This window comes from Dioscorea cayenensis, unplaced genomic scaffold (assembly GCF_009730915.1).
Source record: "Dioscorea cayenensis subsp. rotundata cultivar TDr96_F1 unplaced genomic scaffold, TDr96_F1_v2_PseudoChromosome.rev07_lg8_w22 25.fasta BLBR01000421.1, whole genome shotgun sequence".
Lineage (NCBI taxonomy): Eukaryota > Viridiplantae > Streptophyta > Magnoliopsida > Dioscoreales > Dioscoreaceae > Dioscorea > Dioscorea cayenensis.
This window is the reverse complement of record NW_024086812.1, coordinates 6,124-25,832: the sequence shown is the minus strand read 5'-3', so window position 1 is coordinate 25,832 and position 19,709 is coordinate 6,124. Positions and strand designations below refer to the sequence as shown.

Genomic DNA, 19,709 nt, shown 5'->3' with positions numbered 1-19,709 from the left:
CATCCAAATTTTTCGTATAAGAATAATCAAAGTCAAATAGGACCAAGTAATTTCAGACAACAGCCCCGGGATTTCAACCAAGGCCTCCTAATCCTCAACAAGTCCAGAAATCAAATTTGGAATCTTTGCTTGAAACTTTTGTGATGACCTAGACTAGGCAAAATGAAGAATTTAGGCAACAAATTCAGATTATGAGTGAATCAATCAAGCAGTTAACATCAAAGGTTGATTTTGTGGCAACTCACATCAAGATGCTAGAGACCTAGATTGCTCAGCAAGCAAGCTCTTCATCAAGACCTTAGGGCATGTTTCCAGGTAAACCAGAAATTAACCCGAATGAGCAGTGTAATGCTATGACTTTGAGAAGTGGCACACAATTGGAGGATCAAAAAATTATGAAGGATATCAATCAAGTCATTGAAACAAAGATAACAGATAAAGCCAAGCCACCATGTGCTGAAATTGAAGACAAAGAAAAGGAAGAATACAAGTATATAGCATCAAAGCCTTACATGCCACCAATTTCCTTTCCGCAGAGATTGGCTAAAGCTAAGATGGATAAGCAATTCGGAAGATTTTTGGAGATTTTGAAGAAATTATATATCAACATACAATTTACAGAGGCATTACAACAAATGCCCTCCTATGCCAAGTTTCTGAAGGACATCTTGTCAAAGAAAAGAAAGCTAGAGGAATACAAGACTGTATCATTAACTGAGGAGTGTAGTGCTCTTATTCAGAACAAATTACCTCCAAAGCTTAAAGACCCAGGCAGTTTGTCCATTCCGTGTGTGATTGGCACCACAAGTTTCGAAAGGGCACTATGTGACCTTGGTTCTAGTGTAAGTCTTATGCCTCTTTTTGTGTGTAGGAAGCTGGAAATGGGTGAACTCAAGCAAATTACAATCACTTTGCAATTGGCAGACGGTTTTGTCAAGTATCCGATAGGTATCCTTGAGGATGTGCCTATTAAGGTCAGTAAGTTTGTCATTCTAGCTGATTTTGTTGTGCTAGAGATGGAAGAGGATTCTCAAATCCCCATCATTTTGGGTAGGCCATTTTTAGCTACAGCAGGTGCTATTATAGATGTTAAGCATGGTAAACTTTCTTTAACTATTGGTGATGAAAAAGTTGAGTTTGATTTGTCTAACACTTTGAAAAAATCTTTTGTTGAGAATTCATGTTGTAGGATCGACTCACTACATCAAACTGAGAGACAAGAAATGCCAAAGCATTGCTTCAGTAATGACATTGGTGAACATGAAAAATCACTAGAAGTACAAACCTACCTTCCATCTCAAAATGCTAATATTGAAAAGCTAAGGAAAAGTTCTATGCCCAATATTTCTAAGGAAGTGAAAGTTTCATAGGTAAAACACAAACCTCTTCCTTCTAGCCTCAGTGGATAGGTAAGTCCAATTAAAAGAATTCCTAAACTTCAAACTCATGAGCTTGATGAGTTAAAACTAAATTCTTATAAGAATGCCAAGATTTACAAGGAGCACACTAACTGTTGCCATGATGAGAAAATTCATCGCAGAAAATTTCATGAAGGAGATATGGTGATGATTTTCAATTCTAAGTTGAACCTTTTTTTTCCAGAAAAGATCAAGTCCAAGTGGTTAGGTCCATTCAAAGTGATAAAAAATTTTCCTTATGATGTTGTTGAGGTATGGAGTGAAACTACATGATCCTTTAAAGTGTATGGACCAAGTAGGGAAGGCAATGGAGCTAGGCGGGGAATGCCTCTACCATCCCCACCCCGGATGGTAATAAGCGGGGCACCGGCGGGAGCGGGGCCGGGGACGGGGGCCCGCGGGGAACTATTCCCGCCATGTTTTTTTTCAGTAAATCTCCCGCCTTACTCATAGTTACAAATAAGTAACCAAAATTCTTAAAAACATTTATAAAATAGATTTTTCTATAAAACATATACTTATAAAGACAAACTCATAAGAAATTTATTGAAAATTTTTAAAAAAATTCATTTACCCCATACATTATATAATATTTATAATAAGTTAAATTATAATTGGGGCAGAGAGGGGCGGCGCAAGCAAATACCAAACCCACCCCGCCCCGCCCAAAACCGGGGCGGATCGGGGCGGAGCGGAGCGGGAACTTCGGGGCGGATTGATTACTTTGAAAAAAAAAACAAATCGGAGGGAGAGAAATTTTTAAAAGACAGATGTCACCTTTGACACACAACCATCCACCCTTTTTGAATTCTTAACCGACCATCCGCCCTTTTTGACTTATTTTTAATATTTTTTTAATTTTATTTATTTTACTTTTTGTTTTCATCTTGTGAAATTCTCATCTTATCTTTTTTAAAACAAAAAAATTTTCTTCTTTTCTTTTTTTAAATCAAACGTTACTTTATTTATTTATTTTTTTCATCATTTTAAACAAACTGATTTTTTTTTCTTCTTTTAAATTTTAAATTTTATTATTTTATTTATTATTTTTTTTAAAAAAAAAGAAAAATCTTTTCTTTAATTTTTAAATCCGACTTTTTAGATATATATATATACACATATATATCCGAATTTTCATAATTTTCCATATATATATATTATTCTTTTGCTTCTCTTCTACATTTGACCACTTTGTCTCCATCAACACAACCTCTCCCTCCGACACTCTTTTAAGATGGCCCCTAAATGTGCAAGGAAAGACGAGTCCACAAATTCCCAATGCCGCCCACGTGCTCCTCCTCCTCGATGACATGGTAAGTCATCTAACCCATCTAATCCTCATGGAATAACCTTTAGAGATTCACAACAAGAAGATCGGTATAACATGCTAGCAAAAAGAAAAATCGTGAATACTAGATATATCAATAATAGTGTAATCTACACATTAAGGTTATTTGATGACATACATTGGATGATGAAACAAGTAGGATGGACACAACTTAGTAAGATGAAATATCCTACGTATGAGAGACTCACTTTAGAATTTCTAAGTTCCATTGACGTTAATGTACTTTATCGCCTGGGATGTGAGGAAGGAGAAATTACCTTTCGTTTATTTAACGAAGAACATCACTTAACCTTAGAAACCTTTAATGGAATTTATGGATTGCCTTGTGGTGGTGATAGACGGCCCCTAGAGCCGTCTATGAAATCCAGGGTGTCCAAACCTCTGAAAATGATTAGAATGGGACTGTAGATCTAGGATTTGCTAAAAAAAAGACCAGATACACTCGGAGAATTCACACCTGAGAAGGAAATGATATGCGTTTTCGAGTCTTTGTGACACAAGACTCAAGTATCTATGACCGCTGTGTATGTTGCACCCTTTCCTGGTTAGATTGCTAAGTGTTAAAATTTTATCATCATACAGCAGGCAACATAAAAGAGTTATTTTATTCGGGCAGTCAATTTTCCAAAGTTGTGGTATAGTGGACTACGTATTCCACCATCCACCATAAACTTATAAAATGATAGCACAAAAAATATTCTATTGCTCTCTAAAGTCCAGGTCTTCACATCATCCTGAATACTAGAACAATTAGGAATTGATGACAAGAGAGGCGAGATTTCGGGTCGAGAAGTTGTCAGAAATATCATCTTTGGGGAGGGGAAATCTTGTGTAAATTTTCTGATTGAAATACATGGTAAGATGCAATCATTGAAAAGATCGGGCCATAAATCTTTGAGAGCTTTGCCTTCTAACCAATTATCGTACCTCAACAACATGGTTGCACTATTCCTTAAAATCTTCGAGGAACAAGATCTAAAAGGTGATACAATTGATGTAATGCCTACCCAAAAGAAAAATTTATTCTTAGATGGTGAGTGAAACAATGGTCCTAGAGGTTCTCTGTTTAGATAATTGAAATGAATGATTTTGGACCAACAATTGTTTTGAACGGAATAAATTTTCCACCACAACTTACTTGGGAGAGCATTGTTGAATTATTGGATATTGAGGATACACCAGCCACACATATTGCGTGGTCTTCATATCCTATTCCAAGCTACCAAATGGACACCTTTTGGTCCCAACTCCGGGACTTTCCCAAAAAAAATCTCTACGAATCTTATATATCTCTTTAACTACCCATATAGGTAATTTGAACATAGACATCCAGTACGTTGGAATCGACATCAATACAAAATTAAGTAGGGTGAGTTGGCCCCCTAGGGAAAGGTAATTTGCTTTCTAAGATGCGAGCTTAGAGCGAACCATCAAGATTAGTTTCATCCAGTCCTAGTGCCTTGGTCGTCTCCTAGAGAGCGGAACCCCCAGATAGGTAAGAGGTAAGCAATCCCTATTACAATTAAGAATTGTTGTTGAGGTAGCGTTTGGTTGAAAACCATAATTTGTGGATTATAGGCAACTCTTTGAATAATTAATGGTGAGACTAGAAGAATATTCGGAAAGATAGAAAATTAGTTTGATGATTTGAAGGTCTTCCTATTCTCCAAATGAGAAAATATTGAGGGCATCCCCATATTGAAGGTGGCAGATACTCCTTGAGGGTCAAAGGAAAACCCCTAATAAAACTTTGGAACGTAGAGCATGTGTGAACATTGCACTCAAAGTATCTGCTGTTATGGCTAAAAACAGGAGTGAGAGAGGATCTCCATGTTGTAGACCTAGATTACAACGAATATATCCATGCAACGGCCCATTAACAAGGACTCGAGCCTTAGCGGAGCTAAGGATGTTATGTATCTAGGATATCCACTGAGATCTAAACCCCCTAACAGCTAAGACATCCCGAAGAAAATTTTAATTCAATGAGTCAAAAGCTTTCGCAAAATCTACTTTAAAGGCATATCCTATGAGCTTTTGAATTTGAAGACTGAAGATAAGTTCTTGTACAACAATTATGTTGTCCGCTATACATCTGCCTTTATGGAAGCCGATTGGGAATAATGTACAAGTGCACTGATTACCCAACTTAGTCTATTATCTAGCAATTTGGAAAAAAATTTACAGGAGGAGTTGATTAGACTAATGGGATGTAAATCAATGACACTCTCTAGTGTGTGTTCTTAGCTATTAGGGCTATGTTAACCCGCTTTAGATGTTCTAGATTAACCCTACCCTGGAAGAAGTCATCATAAAGGTTGACAAAAATATCTTGGACCAAGTCCAATGTTTTTTTTCTTAAAAAAAAATGAAAAATCCATGGGCCCTGGAGCCTTATCAAAAGCGTCCTTGACCTTTTTAAGACAAAGAAGCTTTTGTCTAAAACACATGGAATGCAAGTTGGCTAAATAGTCCCTTTTTTGGGTAATTTTACCAATGTTATCTTTTCTCTCTGTCACCATTCTTTGTTGAAAAAGATCTGATACACTTCTTAAGGATATTTATTTGGGAATTTTCCTTCTTTCCATTATTCTCCACCACCTTCTCTTTCAGGTAAAATATCTATATAAAAATTATTCTTTGAACTATTTTAGAAACTAAAGATTTTAAAACAGTTACCTTATATATCTATATGTATATATTCAGTCTATTTCTTATTTAGCCAAAAATGTTCTATGAAAAACAGTGAAAACAAGAGAACTCTCTGATTATGGCATCCTCATCTCTTTTCTCTCGTTACAAGATGGGCAAGCTTGATCTTTCTCACAGGTTAGTAATATTATCTGCAAGAAAAACTATACATATATAGATATATAGATATGGACTAATAATTGTATATGTGATTTGATGATGTTGATAAAAGGATTGTTCATGCACCATTAACAAGATCAAGATCTAATGACAATGTTCCCCAACCACATACAATATTGTACTACTCTCAAAGGACAACTGAAGGAGGTTTTCTCATTTCTGAAGCAACTGGAGTTTCTGATACTGCTCATGGGTATGATGTTTCAGAAAAACTATTTCATTTCCATCTTATTTATTTTTAAATTTTTAATATATATATATATATATATATACATATGTATGTATGTATGTATGTATGTATGTATGTATGAATCTTTTTCTGTAAATAGATATCCAAGAACTCCAGGAATATGGAACAAAGAACATATTGAAGGTTGGAAGCCAATTGTGGATGCTGTTCATAACAAGGGTGGTGTTTTTTTCTGTCAAATTTGGCACTCAGGGAGGGCTTCTCATCTTGGTATATATATACATATACATAAACTTTTATATGTCTCATCTTTAATGGTTCTGTGTTTAATTGTAATGTTTAACTTTTAATTTGGAGTAGTGTTGGATTAGTATCTTAGCTTATGTATTATATTATTATGACATGTAATAACTACATATATTGTTTCTTGTTCATAGATTATCAACCAAATGGACAAGCACCAATCTCTTGCACAAATAAGCCTGTGCCGCCGAAAAAATTAAGTGATGGTAGGATCAAAGAGTACCCTTCTCCTCGGTGTCTACAAACCGATGAGATCCCTCACATTGTCTGTGATTTCAAGATTGCCGCAAGAAATGCCATTGAAGCAGGCACTCACTATTTCCTTGAGTTTTTACTTAAGAATGTCCTTATCGTATTCAATTGACTTTATTTACATCAAATTTTATATAGTATCAGAGCCAATTTGTCTACATTTCTTGTGATTTCAGGGTTTGATGGGATAGAAATCCACGGCGCAAATGGTTATCTTATCGATCAATTCTTTAAAGACAGTGTGAATGATCGAAAAGATGAATATGGAGGAAGCTTAGAGAACCGATGTCGATTTGCATTAGAGATAGTGCAAGGTGTTGTGAATGAGATTGGAGGTGATAGAGTTGGCATAAGACTATCTCCTTATGCCAATTACTTGGATTGTTGGGACTCTAATCCTGATGAACTAGGATTATACATGGCTAAAGAACTTAACAAGTATGGCATTTTATATTGTCATGTGGTTGAACCTAGAATTACAGTCCCTATTGAAATTTTGGAAAACATGCCTTCTCGGCCCCTTTTTCCGATAAGAAAGGCTTTCGATGGAACTTTTATTGTTGCCGGAGGGTATGATGAGAAGATGGTGAGAAGGTGATCAAAGAAGGCAATGCTGATCTTGTGGCATTTGGGCATTTGTTTTTGGCTAATCCTGATTTGCCCAAAAGGTTTAAGCTTAAAGCTCCTCTTAATAAGTATGATAGGTCTACGTTTTTATACTTCTGATCCTGTTATTGGATATACTGATTATCCATTTCTTGATTCTTCGGAAGATGTTTGATTTTGAGTAACACTATCTGTTTTATTGTGTTTTGAAATGTGAGAAAAGCCTTTTGAGTGATTTGTTTTGAAAAATTAAGTGAACAATATATATATTATGAAAGTCACAAATGTTATATACATCTAGAGTATATGTATGAGATGTGAATTGATCATCTAGGTGTGTCCTCATCCATCAATATGAGATTTGGAGTTTTGGACAACAAATCTATATCCACAATTAGAAATCTATTCCTTATCACTGTGTCCATTTGTTTTTAAATGTTTCACACTTGCTTTTCACAATAGAGCTAATACTGCTGAGTTATAAACACTTTGTAAATTAAGTGACAATTGTGTTTTAATATAAAATAATTGATATTTAATTTTCGTTTTTAAAAATGAAAAATAATCAAATTTATAACAAAATGCAGAAAATGTATAAAATCTTAAATAAATTATAAATTTTTAATCTGTTAAAAATTTTATTTTAATTTGCAAGCAAAAGGTTTACTAGACGTAATAATCACAATTAAAAAACCATAGTTGTTTCACACTATTCAATGTTCAATGTGTTATCTAGCTACCACCCAAGGGAAAATGAGAAATTACTCATTAATCCTCCATTAGTGAACCTTAATCAATGTTTACAATCTTTTTTATTTTGTCAACATGTTTAAAATCATTTGATTATTGTAATCAATTTATCCATTTATTTATTTTGAATAAATGTGGATAACCAAGTCCAAGTGCATGTGAACCTTCTTTGTACTGTAGTTGATATTATAATTATTTTTATCTTGTGAATTAATTTAAAATAAATTAAAAAATGAATTTATTTGATTGGCCACTTGTGTCGGCCAATGGACAGAAGTACCCTTCGGCTGTTTGTAAATGAGTATTTATTGTTAGCCGCGTGGTGAAGCTTTGACTTCAATTTCACACTTGCCAATGAAGATTCAATGTAAACATGAGACTTGTTTGAGATACAGAGTTCTTGGACCTCAAGATCTTGCCATAATTATCAATATTTTTTTTAATATTCTAATTTTTTTTTATTTTTACGAAATTAAATAAACAATGAATTTAATAAAAATATAAAAATAAAAAACAGAAAAGAGGAAGTCATATTAAATATCCATTATTTTACAATCGCCACAACATAAATTGAGAAAACAAAAAAATTTTGATTTTCATACAAATATACATATATAAAATAAATTGAGAAGCTGTAAGAGATTTGACTCTTATGCTAGTGTACATATAAAATAGTTTCCCCATATGATAAAAAAAACCTATAATTTTTATTATATTAATAGAATAATAATAAAATCAAAAACTCTTTTGATATATGAAGGTAATATAAATAAATTTAAACTAGAAACTAATTTATAAAGTTATTAATACATTTGATTTGTCCTTTTTTTTTATAAAACACTTCTGTGTAAAGCAAATTAAACCAAAATATCAATTAGTTTCTGAATACAAACTAATATCATTTAGTTTATATATATCAAAATTTATGTTATATAAAAACATGATTTTTTTTTCCAAAAATCAAACAATAATATATTTTTTTCAAACTATGGGCCTAAATAAAACTCAAACCCAAGGGCATTTGATTGATTACAGACAAATGACCATTTTCTACTGTTATCTCTTGCTAGACCTGACTGTCTTCCATAACTTCTCCTTGGTAAAATCTCACTATTATTAGACTCATTTATTACTTGGGCAAACAGACAACCACTTTTTGTTCTACATGTCACTGCCCTACTCATACATTTACTTTCTATTTCTAATATATTTTTATAATTCTTATTTATTTATTTTTAATATAAGATCTTACCTAGAGCCTCATCATTTATGACCATTTATTGTTATTTTTCCTCGGTATATTTGATTTGATTTGAGATAGACCACATTCTTTATCATACAAAACTTTATCAAAAGTCCACATCCAAGTTTGTACCCTCACTCCTCTTGCCATTTACTCCACTGCAACCAAAAAAACCAAAGTCAGATGGTAGACATGTTAACATTAAACCACATTTCCACCAGCTTCCTACCACCTTTCCATTCTTTCTTCTATATTTAGGATCAACTACACTCTATTCTTAACTCACTCATTCTCATTCCTTATTTTCAATGGCTTCCAATTCCTTCATTTTCACCATCTTCCAACTCTTAATATCATCATCCTACATAACATCATTAGCTCAACAAGAAGCAAGACAACAAAATGAGCTTGTGCCAGCAATGTTCATCTTCGGTGATTCTCTAATCGACAATGGAAATAACAATAACCTCCCTTCTCTGGCCAAGGCCAATTATTTTCCTTATGGTATTGATTTCTCCGGCGGTCCATCCGGAAGATTCTCCAATGGATACACCATTGTCGATGAATTAGGTAGTTATCCTAGTAATCTTTTCAAAGCATAATACTATAACAGGAGAGTTGGTATTTCATTTTTTTTAATTTAAAAATAAATACAAATTTGTACATATTTTACGGTTTACAATAAATTTTTGATATCATAACAAAATAATATTTATTATTGTAGCTGATCTTCTTGGACTTCCACTAATCCCACCGTACTCGGAGGCTTCGGGAGTGAATATCTTCCATGGTGTTAATTATGCTTCAGCTGCTGCCGGCATTTTAGATGAGACCGGTGGTAATTTTGTAAGTCATATTATTTCGTAAAATTTCTATTTTTGATTCAGTGATCATTAACTTTATATACTGAACATAAATCATCAGGTTGGAAGGATACCATTCACCCAGCAAATCCGAAACTTTGTGTCAACACTAGATCAAATAACCAGTAACCTCGGCGCCGATGCTGTTGCTAACTCCATTGCACATTGCCTCTTTTTCGTCGGTTTTGGAAGCAATGACTACCTTAACAACTATCTAATGCCGAATTACAACACTCGTAACCAATACAATGCAATTCAGTATGCTGATCTCTTAGTAAACCAGTACAATCGGCAACTCATGGTGTGTACATATATCAAATTTATCAAGATGTTATCTTATATATTTCTGAGTTGTTTTTAATTTTTCTTTTGCTTAGAGTTTGTACAATCTTGGAGCTCGAAAGTTCATGATTGCCGGAGTCGGAGCAATAGGATGCACTCCAAATATTTTAGCGCAAAACCTACAAAACCAATGCTCGAGCGAAGTGAATAATCTCGTAATGCCATTCAATGGTAGAGTGAAAACAATGGTTAACAACCTCAATGCGAATCTCCCCGGTGCTAAGTTCATATACATTGATATATTTGGGATGTTTAGTGATATACTCAACAACCCGGGAGCCTACGGTATGCGGTTTTTCGCAGACTATCTGTATATAGATCATTGATTGAATAAAGTTTAAATTCTAATTTTGATATATTGTGTGTAGGATTTCGGGTGACGAATCGAGGATGTTGCGGCATTGGCCGTAATCGAGGACAGATAACTTGCTTACCTTATCAGAGACCGTGTATGAACAGAGATCAGTATGTTTTCTGGGATGCATTTCATCCAACAGCTAAAGTGAATGTCATCCTTGCAAGAGAGGCTTTCAATGGCAACAACAATGTAGTATTTCCTCTGAATGTTCAACAACTTGCAACTCTTGATGTTGATCAAAACTAGAAATGTATTATTATTGCTCAAATTAATATAGTACTTAATTGTGAGTGATATCACAAATAGTTTTCTCAATGAAGAAAAGACTTTATCGAAGGAAAAACTAATGCATAGTACGGAAATGGAAAATAATTAAGCATCAATCATATTTCAAGCCATGACCAGTTGCCTGATATTCACCGGGTAAACTTCGCTTTTTGATGTCGAAGAATAAGCCTTCTTTGCGTAGATTATGTTTGCATATTCAGTCGGGTGGAATGCGTCCCAGAACAAGTATTTTCTTCGATCTTGGCATGGTTGTTGTAGTGGGAGGCAAGTTATTTGTCCATTGTTTCTCCCCACTCCGCAACATCCCTTGTCGATCACTTCAAATCCTGTTTCATTTGAGAACACTCTCACATGTTAGGATACAACTATATAAAATAACAATCTAATCAATGTTTTTCTTTTACCATATGATGAGGCATTTTCGACAAGGTCTTTCGAGCTTTCAAACGTATTAACATAGATGAATTTAGCACCAGGGAATTGATCGTTAAACCGATTGACCATCTTTACTAGGCCCTTGTTAAAGATGGCAATAGCCTTGTTGATCTTGTTGTTGCAATGAGATTGAGTTCCGTTATTGTTATCATTGGTGTTATACCGTGCTAACTCATAAGGAATGCAACCAATCTGCCCAACACCGATGACTGCCACTTTTCGTGCTCCCAAGTTATACACATTCTGATACCATTGCTTGTTAATCACTTGAAAAACATTCAAACCAAACAATGCACAATGAGAAATTACAAGTGATACACTTACAGTGAGTTGTCTTGTGTACTCTTCCAGTAAAATTGAAGCAAAAGTTTTGGGGCTGTATTCATAACTAGATGAATAAAGATTAGGCATGAAGTAGTTGTTTAAGTAGTCATTGCTACCCATTCCTGAGAAGAAGATGCATTGGCTAAGATGATCTGCAACTCTAGCTGTATTTCCTCTGAAAATTCTCCTTATCACTCTCACTGCATTGCCAAAATTCTCTACTTGTTCCGTGAAAGAGTAATGTTGACCCTGTCATCAAATTAGATACACAATTAATACTAATTAACTTGCACAAATTTGCTTTTCTTTTTTTTTTCTTTTTCTTTTTACTGCTGAGTGAAATCAGGTGATCACCAGGTTGTCTCCAGTTTCTTCTCTGATTCCGGCAGCACCGGAGGCGAAATTCAAGCCTCGGAGGAATTCAGATGGTGTTCTAGCATTGGCATATGCCGGAATGTAGTTCCGAAAGCCGAGCAATTGTGCTACAAATTTATAAAATTTTAAATATACAGACAAATGCAAAGAACAATTTTATAAACAATTTATGATCAAAGAATCATTCATAATGAATGTATATATATATATACTTACATAAGATGTCAACCATGGTTCTGCCATTGGTAGAACCGTCCAGAAGAACCCTCAGAGAAGTCAATGCCATAAGGCATATAATTAGCTCTGGCAAGAGTGAGAAGGGCATTGTTGTTGCCATTGTCCACAAGTGAGTCACCAAAGATGAAGAAACAAGGCACTTGTGGGGTAGACCATGCACTAGTGACCTTAACAAGGGACATCACAAAGAACATCATCAACCTTGCATGCCTTTGCATGACCATCATCTTCTTCTTCTTTTTCTTTGAAGTTTTGTGTGTTGTTGATCTTAAAATTGGAAAATGGAGAACATTTTATAGTGGGATTGTTTCATGTTAAGGGATTGAAAGTGGTCGGTCACAGTGTGGCAGTGCTCTCGTGAGAGATGTTGTAGGACCTTTCCTCTGGGTTTAATTTGGGGTGGCAATTCATGTGCTTCCCATGAGGCTTCTATAAATGGTATTAATCCATCCACCTCCGTGCATGGATTCCATTCCATGCATTCTAAGTTGAAAGACATTACCATATATATGTATATATATATAACTAGATAAGTATGTATGGAATGTGTATGTATGTAAAATCCATCATATGTCTTTATATACAATTCACATATATATATACATATATATATATTTGAAATAAATGTGGATAAACCACATATTTATTGAAATAAAATCGGAAGTACAAGGAAAAAGTGAAAGTGCAAGGATAGAGTCATCACTCACCAGTGGTGAGGATAAACAGAGAAACAAAAGAAAGAGAAAGAGTAAACAGAGATAAAAAGCTAAGTAGATGGAAGAAGCCGTCTGGCATCTCAGGCTTACTTAGACAGACGTCAAGATCGTCTACTCCTGAGCAGCACCAAGGTCATGATCGCCAGCAGAGATAGAATCTCTAGCGTTAAGGAAGTTGAGTGAATGCTTAATTTTCTGAGAAGCTTCGTTAAGAGATTGCTGATGTCTATCTGCAGCAGTAGAAAACCAAGATAGAAGCATATTAACAGATTTAAAAATAATGTTGAAGTGCGGTAAAGCATTCAGATGAAAAATATAAGCGTTTCTTTCGATCCAGATATTCCACAAGATAGCTCGGGAGATAAGATCCCAAAGGATTCGGTGCTGAGGAGTGAGGAATGATAACCAGGTCGTCCAGAGTGAGGGGATTGAGAGTGGAGAAGAATTGAAGTCTAAAGCTTGGGAGAAAAAAGCCCAGATGCGTTTGGAAAATTCATAGTTGAGGAAAAGGTGATTCGGGCTTTCAGTAGCATTGTGACATACGACACAAGTGTCAGATATGTTAAAAGAGATACACCTTTTCTTGAATAAATTTGCAAGAGTAAGGATTTTGTTCTCCCCAACGAGCCAGCAGAAAAGAGTGATTTTGCTAGGGCATCGAATTTTCCAGAAAGAAGGGTAAAGCGTACTTCGCAATCCACCATCAATAAGAAATTTATAGAATGATTTAATTGAGAAATTTCCACTTTTTTCAAGGGCCCAAAAGGAAATGTCGTCCTGAATAATGGAATCATGAAAAATTTCTAAAAGTGAAGATAAGGAATCAGGGGGATCTGAGGAGAAAAGGATCTCCGGGTTGTTTAGATATTGGGAGAATTGCCTGATGGTTATCCAAGGAGTAGTGCATTGGGAAAAAAGATCCAGCCAGAGATCTTTGAGGAGAATTCCAGAATGCCAGCGGTCAAACCAGAGAGAGGTGTTAGAACCACTTCTGATAGATTTGTTTAAACATGAGTGGAAAGCAGGAAGGATGGAGGTCACTCTTGCCCAAAAGAAAAATTTATTTCTAGGTGGAGAGTGGAACAGGAGCCCATTTGGTTCGCTAGAGGAATAGTTAGAATGAATAATTTTGGCCAAGCAGCTGTTAGGGTAACAGGATAATTTTCACCACCACTTCCCAAGCAAGGCAAAATTGAATTCCATCTACTTTTGAAAAAAAAAAATCATATTATGAATAAGGTTTTTCCAGTTGCCACTGGACCGAATTTTTAATAATGTTATTTATCACCCACTCTTTTTATTTTATTGTCCTTTTATTTATTTTAAATTTATATTATAATGCATATAATTATATATAAAGTATTTAATTTAATGAATAAATATGGACTTTTTTTATTAAAATAGAAAATATTTTATCTAAACAAAAACTAAAAAAAAGTGTTTATATCCAATTAAAACATCAATCATTGTTCTAGGATGCAGGTAAGTAGAAACAAATTAAAGCAGGGAGTTGGCAGATATTATTTGAAAACTGAGAGGGTGGCATGTAAAAACATTATATATATATATATAAACCATCATTTATTGACTAAGATTTAGTACATGCAAATATTTATCATGAAAGATCACAAGACCTGATGTCTCATTTGACTAGAAAAATATATCCCCAACTCTTCTAATTAATTTGATTGATTGTTCAATATATTATATATGTATAGATATAGCTTTTGTATTTATTATATTATTTTTGTTTTTAATATTTAACTCTCTCTAATATGTATAGATATATAATATTAAATATATGAATCTTTTGTATATTATTGCCAAAATTTCCACTAAATAATTAAGCAAATCAACATTGACTATGATTAATAGAAAAATTAATCAAACAAAATTATTATAACAAATAAAACAAGAAATACTAATTAATTCAACCATACATACAAATACATATATATATTCCGTACGTGCATAACTAAATGCAACCTTTTATTTTATTCTCATCCTAATTAATTTGAAGAAGGTGCTAGCATTGAATCAAACTCAAACTCACTGATGATCTCTGAACTCTCTCCATCACACAAGGCATTGTAATTAAATAGGAAGAACAATGTCATTAAATGGGAACTTAGTCAAGATGTTGTCCGAACAATACTTGCCAATATTCTTGTTCAAGGTTGTGCAACATTTTTGGTCCCATGCCAGCTTGAGAGGTGAAGTAAAGATTAATTCTAAGATCTCTTGTGCACAATGTTCAATCCATTGAATTAATTGCAAACATTTCTCTGGATTGAAATTTATTTTGGTGCAGTAATGATGAGAAGCTTCTGATCCTCTTGATAATTCATATCATTTGCTTCAACATGATGAGATATATACATATATATATATATATATATATATATATATACATACTTCATATTAATTCTATCCCCCACATTATATTGTTCATTCAAGTTTTCCCTGAGTGGCCATTTGGCCTGCTGTAATTGGTAGATAAAAATTATTTTTTTACTTGAACCCTAGATCACAAAAATCTCCTTTGACTTCTTCTCTCTCCTTCTCCGCCTCCATTATCCATCTCTCCAATAGCCATCTCCGGCTTATCCTCCTCCTCCTCCTCCAGGATCAATCTTCGGGTGGAAGCGTAGCTTGGCGAAGACGACTCTGGAGGATGAAGAGATCCAACGAGGTTCTGATCTGATCCTATATATAAGAGAAAGGTACCAATTTTCACAAATTCTTCATGAATTATTCACTCCTCCTCCTCCTCCTCCTCTTCTTCCTCTGCCGTTGCTCTCAAGCTCACTAATGAGTTCTTTGATTCGAAGGAACCCCGGCTTCATAAGGCTTTTTTTTTTCATATGAAGGAGTTAGAGAAGGGAGCGATTGCGAAGCCTGATGAGGGCCGGATCCGTATTTGTATTCTCCGGCAACGAGAACTTTCTCATTTTTCCCTTTATTTTGGTTTGTGATTAAGGTTTGGGATTTGTTTTGTTTAGGTATTTCAATGAGAATTGATTACAGAAAGCACTCTTCTGATTATAATAAGTAATTGTTATTAAATTTAAGAGTTATTTTTAAATTTTTAAAATTTTTTTGGGTCAAGATAAGACTAACAGTTTTCATGCCTGTTTCTTTCCTGAACTGATTGATTTCCATTTCAGTTTTCACAACTCAGAAGCATAACACACAGGAAGATAATGAGTTTCATGGTTTTAGTTAACTTAAGAGATGATTCATCTTGCATAATATTATATTCAATTTTTTGGTCGCATCTCGTGATGTTCATATTGATTGTTCAAAATCATCCAAGGCTGTAAGAGAAGTGGCATTTGATTCAAATGTTGCTTGTGTTGACCAGCACTACCTAACATCACATAATTGTTTTCATACATCCCTAGCAGGTCTTTTGTTATCTTTTGCTTGTGAAGATATTAGGTTTTGATCAATTATGTAACCAAATATCTCAAAGTCACTGCCAATCAATATCACAAGATAAGCATAAGCATAGGCATATTCATAGGCATTCACCATTACATAACATATTAACAATCAAGTTATTTTCCTGCTCATATTGAAAGAGGAAGGCAAAACCCCTTCCTGTAGCTTTCATTGTTTTCATTTTGTCCAAATGGATGTTCTACAACAGCAACGGGAGAATATTCGATGAATGATCATCACTAAGGTAACTAAATTTTTTTTTGTTCTCTATTAGTTTCTGCTGAAGAAGAGTATTGTTAAACAATAATTATCTTTGAACCTTGCCATATATCTACACTATTTTCTACATGTATACTGGTGTATTATGTAGTTGAATTAGGAAAGACTTGTTGTTGCTTTAGCCTCATGCAAATGAAGAACACATACATAGACACTCTTTTTCCTTATCTTCTTCTTGTTGAATTAGGAAAGACTTGATGTTGCTTTAGTCACATATATAACATATTAATGTTTGATGTGATTTTGTGGCAGATTTACTAGCATTATTGAGCCATTGTTATTGACATTTGAAAATGAGGTACATGGTTGGTTTCAAATTAGGTTTTGGTGTCAGTGATTTTTGACTTTTGACTTTTGATGAGTCGGTACAAAGAAAACCCTGAAATAACCCTGTCATTCCTTATATAAAGCTGCCATTGTATTATAACATATTTTCAAACTCTTTTGGTGAGGGCATATGGCCATCTCCTATTGGTTGGCCAATTGACTTTTTCTTTTCTTTTTTTTTCTTTTTTTGCCAAATGATGGTGTTTGGCTTTTTTATATATATATTTATATATTTATATAGTATACACACATTGTATATTAAATAATATTTTATGTATATGTATATATTTAAAGAAATACACATCTAAAAAAGCAAAAAAATAAAAAAATAATGGTTGTGGCGCATCTACTGTTAACAACATACTAGCATGTGTGCAAGCTCTAATGAGAACTCAATTGCGGTGATGAGATATCATGATATACGCATAGTAGAGATTCATTAACTGATTAGGATCTGAGTACCTCTTCGATTTTCAGATAATATGATTGTTTTGTATTCCATTAGTTTTCTATTTTTTATATATTTATTTTATTTCATTTTATTTGTTTTTTTTTGTTAATTGATAGAAAATCATTGTTAATATGTGTGGGTGTTGATTAAAAATATTTACTATTTACAAGAACACAGTTTGTACATTTGAACATGGCTTTTTCAAACTTGAAGAATATAAACAAAATGCATGAATACAAGGCTATTGAATTAGGGAAATTGATTCTCATTTGCTTGGTTTGATTGACGATATTTATTTATTTATTTATTTATTTATTTTTAGCGGGTTTCACACCAACCACTTCTCACTCAATACAAGTAATAGCATTTTTTTTTTTAAAAAAAAAGTTAACAATGAAATAAATATATTTATTGTTTAATTGTCTATCTATATGGTTTTTTTTAATTTATGGGCATATATATAATTTTATTTTTTATATTTGTATGTCTTTTATTTTGGACTTTATTTATTTATTATTCATTTTATTTTATTTATTTAATAATATTGGTGTTTGTTATTTTTATTTTTTTAAGTATTTTTTTTATTTTTTAAAATAATTAGCATCTAATGATGAAGCAAGTAGCGTAAGCACGGGCATCCATACTAGTTAATATAATACTTATAATGAAGATTAAGAGAAGGATGGAAAACTTGGTTTTGTCTCTATATGAGGCCATGCATTGACCACTCTTTTGAAATGATATATACATTAATATAATACTTATAATGAAGATTAAGAGAAGGATGGAAAACTTGGTTTTGTCTCAATATGAGGTCATGCATTGACCACTCTTTTGACATGTATTCACTTGTATTTAGGAAAGATGTAGTAATTAAATTGAGTAAGTGTTTGGGGAGTTATAAGAGGTTATCTAGTTTAGGTTTATTGAATATAGAGTTTTTATTGAAAAAGTTACAGCATGTAACAATTACTATATTAATTTCACTTTAAAATAACAGTTCAATTTATGTTAAAGTTGTTGTTGATTTTTAAGGTCAATGAAACATTATTAATATTGATATTGAAATGGATTTATTATTTTGAAGGATGAATAGGGTAATTTAAGTTGAAAATCTATTATATATTCTATTAATTAAGCATAAAAAAATAATAGATGGTCATATAAATATATATATATATATATAATCTCTCTTTTATTTCATTGTACTTGTTTTCATTTCCATTAAGTTGGTCCCCGTGAACTTGATTGCTCTTATTTAATTAATATATTAATGTTGTTTATCTTTATCTTTTTCTTCTTCTTCTTCTTTTTAAAGAGATTCAAATCACTTGTTATATATCAAATAATTTATACATGAAATGCATTATTGGGATATCTATGTTTTTGGTTTACTTAAATTTAATAATATGTTGCTTAAAAAAAGCATCATTTCTTCATCCCACTTAATAAAAAGGAGTTAAAAAATCAATAGATTTTTTAATATGGAATAAAGTGCTGTATGAATCTTCACTAATTTTTTTTTAAAATTTTGATTTTATTAACCATGCCATGACATATTAAATTTAATAATTAGAATTAATCAACTTGTGTCTCTTAATTTATGTTTTTTCAAATTAATTAAAACGTTCAGAACTATATCTATAATTAAATAGATAAACAACAAGTTCAATAAAAAAAGGTTTATAAAGAAATATGATATAAACTTTATTGTAAATAGAAAAAAAAATTAGAGTTTTTTCCCTTAGTCCTTCTAAGTTGAAATTATTATTATTATTTATAACCCCAATTTTATTTGTCAAGAATTACAAACACTTTATATGTGTGAAAAAATGACCATAAATTTTATGATTTTTTTTTTTTGGTGGAATAAGACCTTTATAAGACTAAAGTTTATATATTAAATAGTAATTAATTATCTAATAGTGTATATATATTTGCACAAATAACAATGTTCTAAACCAAATATTATAAAGATTGCATTGATTGATTCAACTTCAAATGAGAAATGATAGATGTCATATTGGCATTTTTGTTAGTATCCATGTCATTCTTTCTCACTTTTTCTTTTTCTTTTTAAATTTTTTTTATCATCTAAAATCTAAATCCTAAATTTAAACCATTAATTGTAAACGATAAATCAAAAACTCTCTCCTTAAACCCTAAATTGTAAATTGCAAACCTCCAGTTTAAAGCTTAAGATTTGAGATTTAGGGTTTAGTATTTATTATTCAAAGTTTAAGTTTTTAAAATTTTGTATATAAGATTAAATAGTATTTGGTAATTGGG

At 32.7% G+C, this 19,709-nt stretch overlaps 3 protein-coding genes and 1 pseudogene across 3 annotated transcripts; 3 read left to right on the top strand and 1 right to left on the bottom strand.

Moving 5' to 3' along the window:
* Positions 1-305: 305 nt before the first annotated feature.
* LOC120254339 lies at positions 306-1,370 on the top strand. Its single transcript, XM_039262460.1, has one exon. The coding sequence runs from the start codon at positions 306-308 to the stop codon at positions 1,368-1,370; it is 1,065 nt and encodes a 354-aa protein (XP_039118394.1).
* Positions 1,371-5,519: 4,149 nt separating this feature from the next.
* Positions 5,520-7,163, top strand: LOC120254336 (annotated as a pseudogene).
* Positions 7,164-9,277: 2,114 nt separating this feature from the next.
* Positions 9,278-10,847, top strand: LOC120254335 (GDSL esterase/lipase At1g71691-like). The gene is made up of 5 exons (XM_039262458.1): positions 9,278-9,551; positions 9,706-9,827; positions 9,906-10,145; positions 10,222-10,471; positions 10,555-10,847. The coding sequence occupies exons 1-5, from the start codon at positions 9,290-9,292 to the stop codon at positions 10,788-10,790; spliced, it is 1,110 nt and encodes a 369-aa protein (XP_039118392.1). The 5' UTR covers positions 9,278-9,289; the 3' UTR covers positions 10,791-10,847.
* LOC120254334 (GDSL esterase/lipase At1g33811-like) lies at positions 10,808-12,454 on the bottom strand. Its single transcript, XM_039262457.1, is given in 6 exon segments — positions 10,808-11,158; positions 11,237-11,510; positions 11,592-11,840; positions 11,946-12,073; positions 12,183-12,213; positions 12,215-12,454. Coding segments are annotated over 6 exon segments (1,122 nt in total). The 5' UTR covers positions 12,431-12,454; the 3' UTR covers positions 10,808-10,934.
* Positions 12,455-19,709: the final 7,255 nt, after the last annotated feature.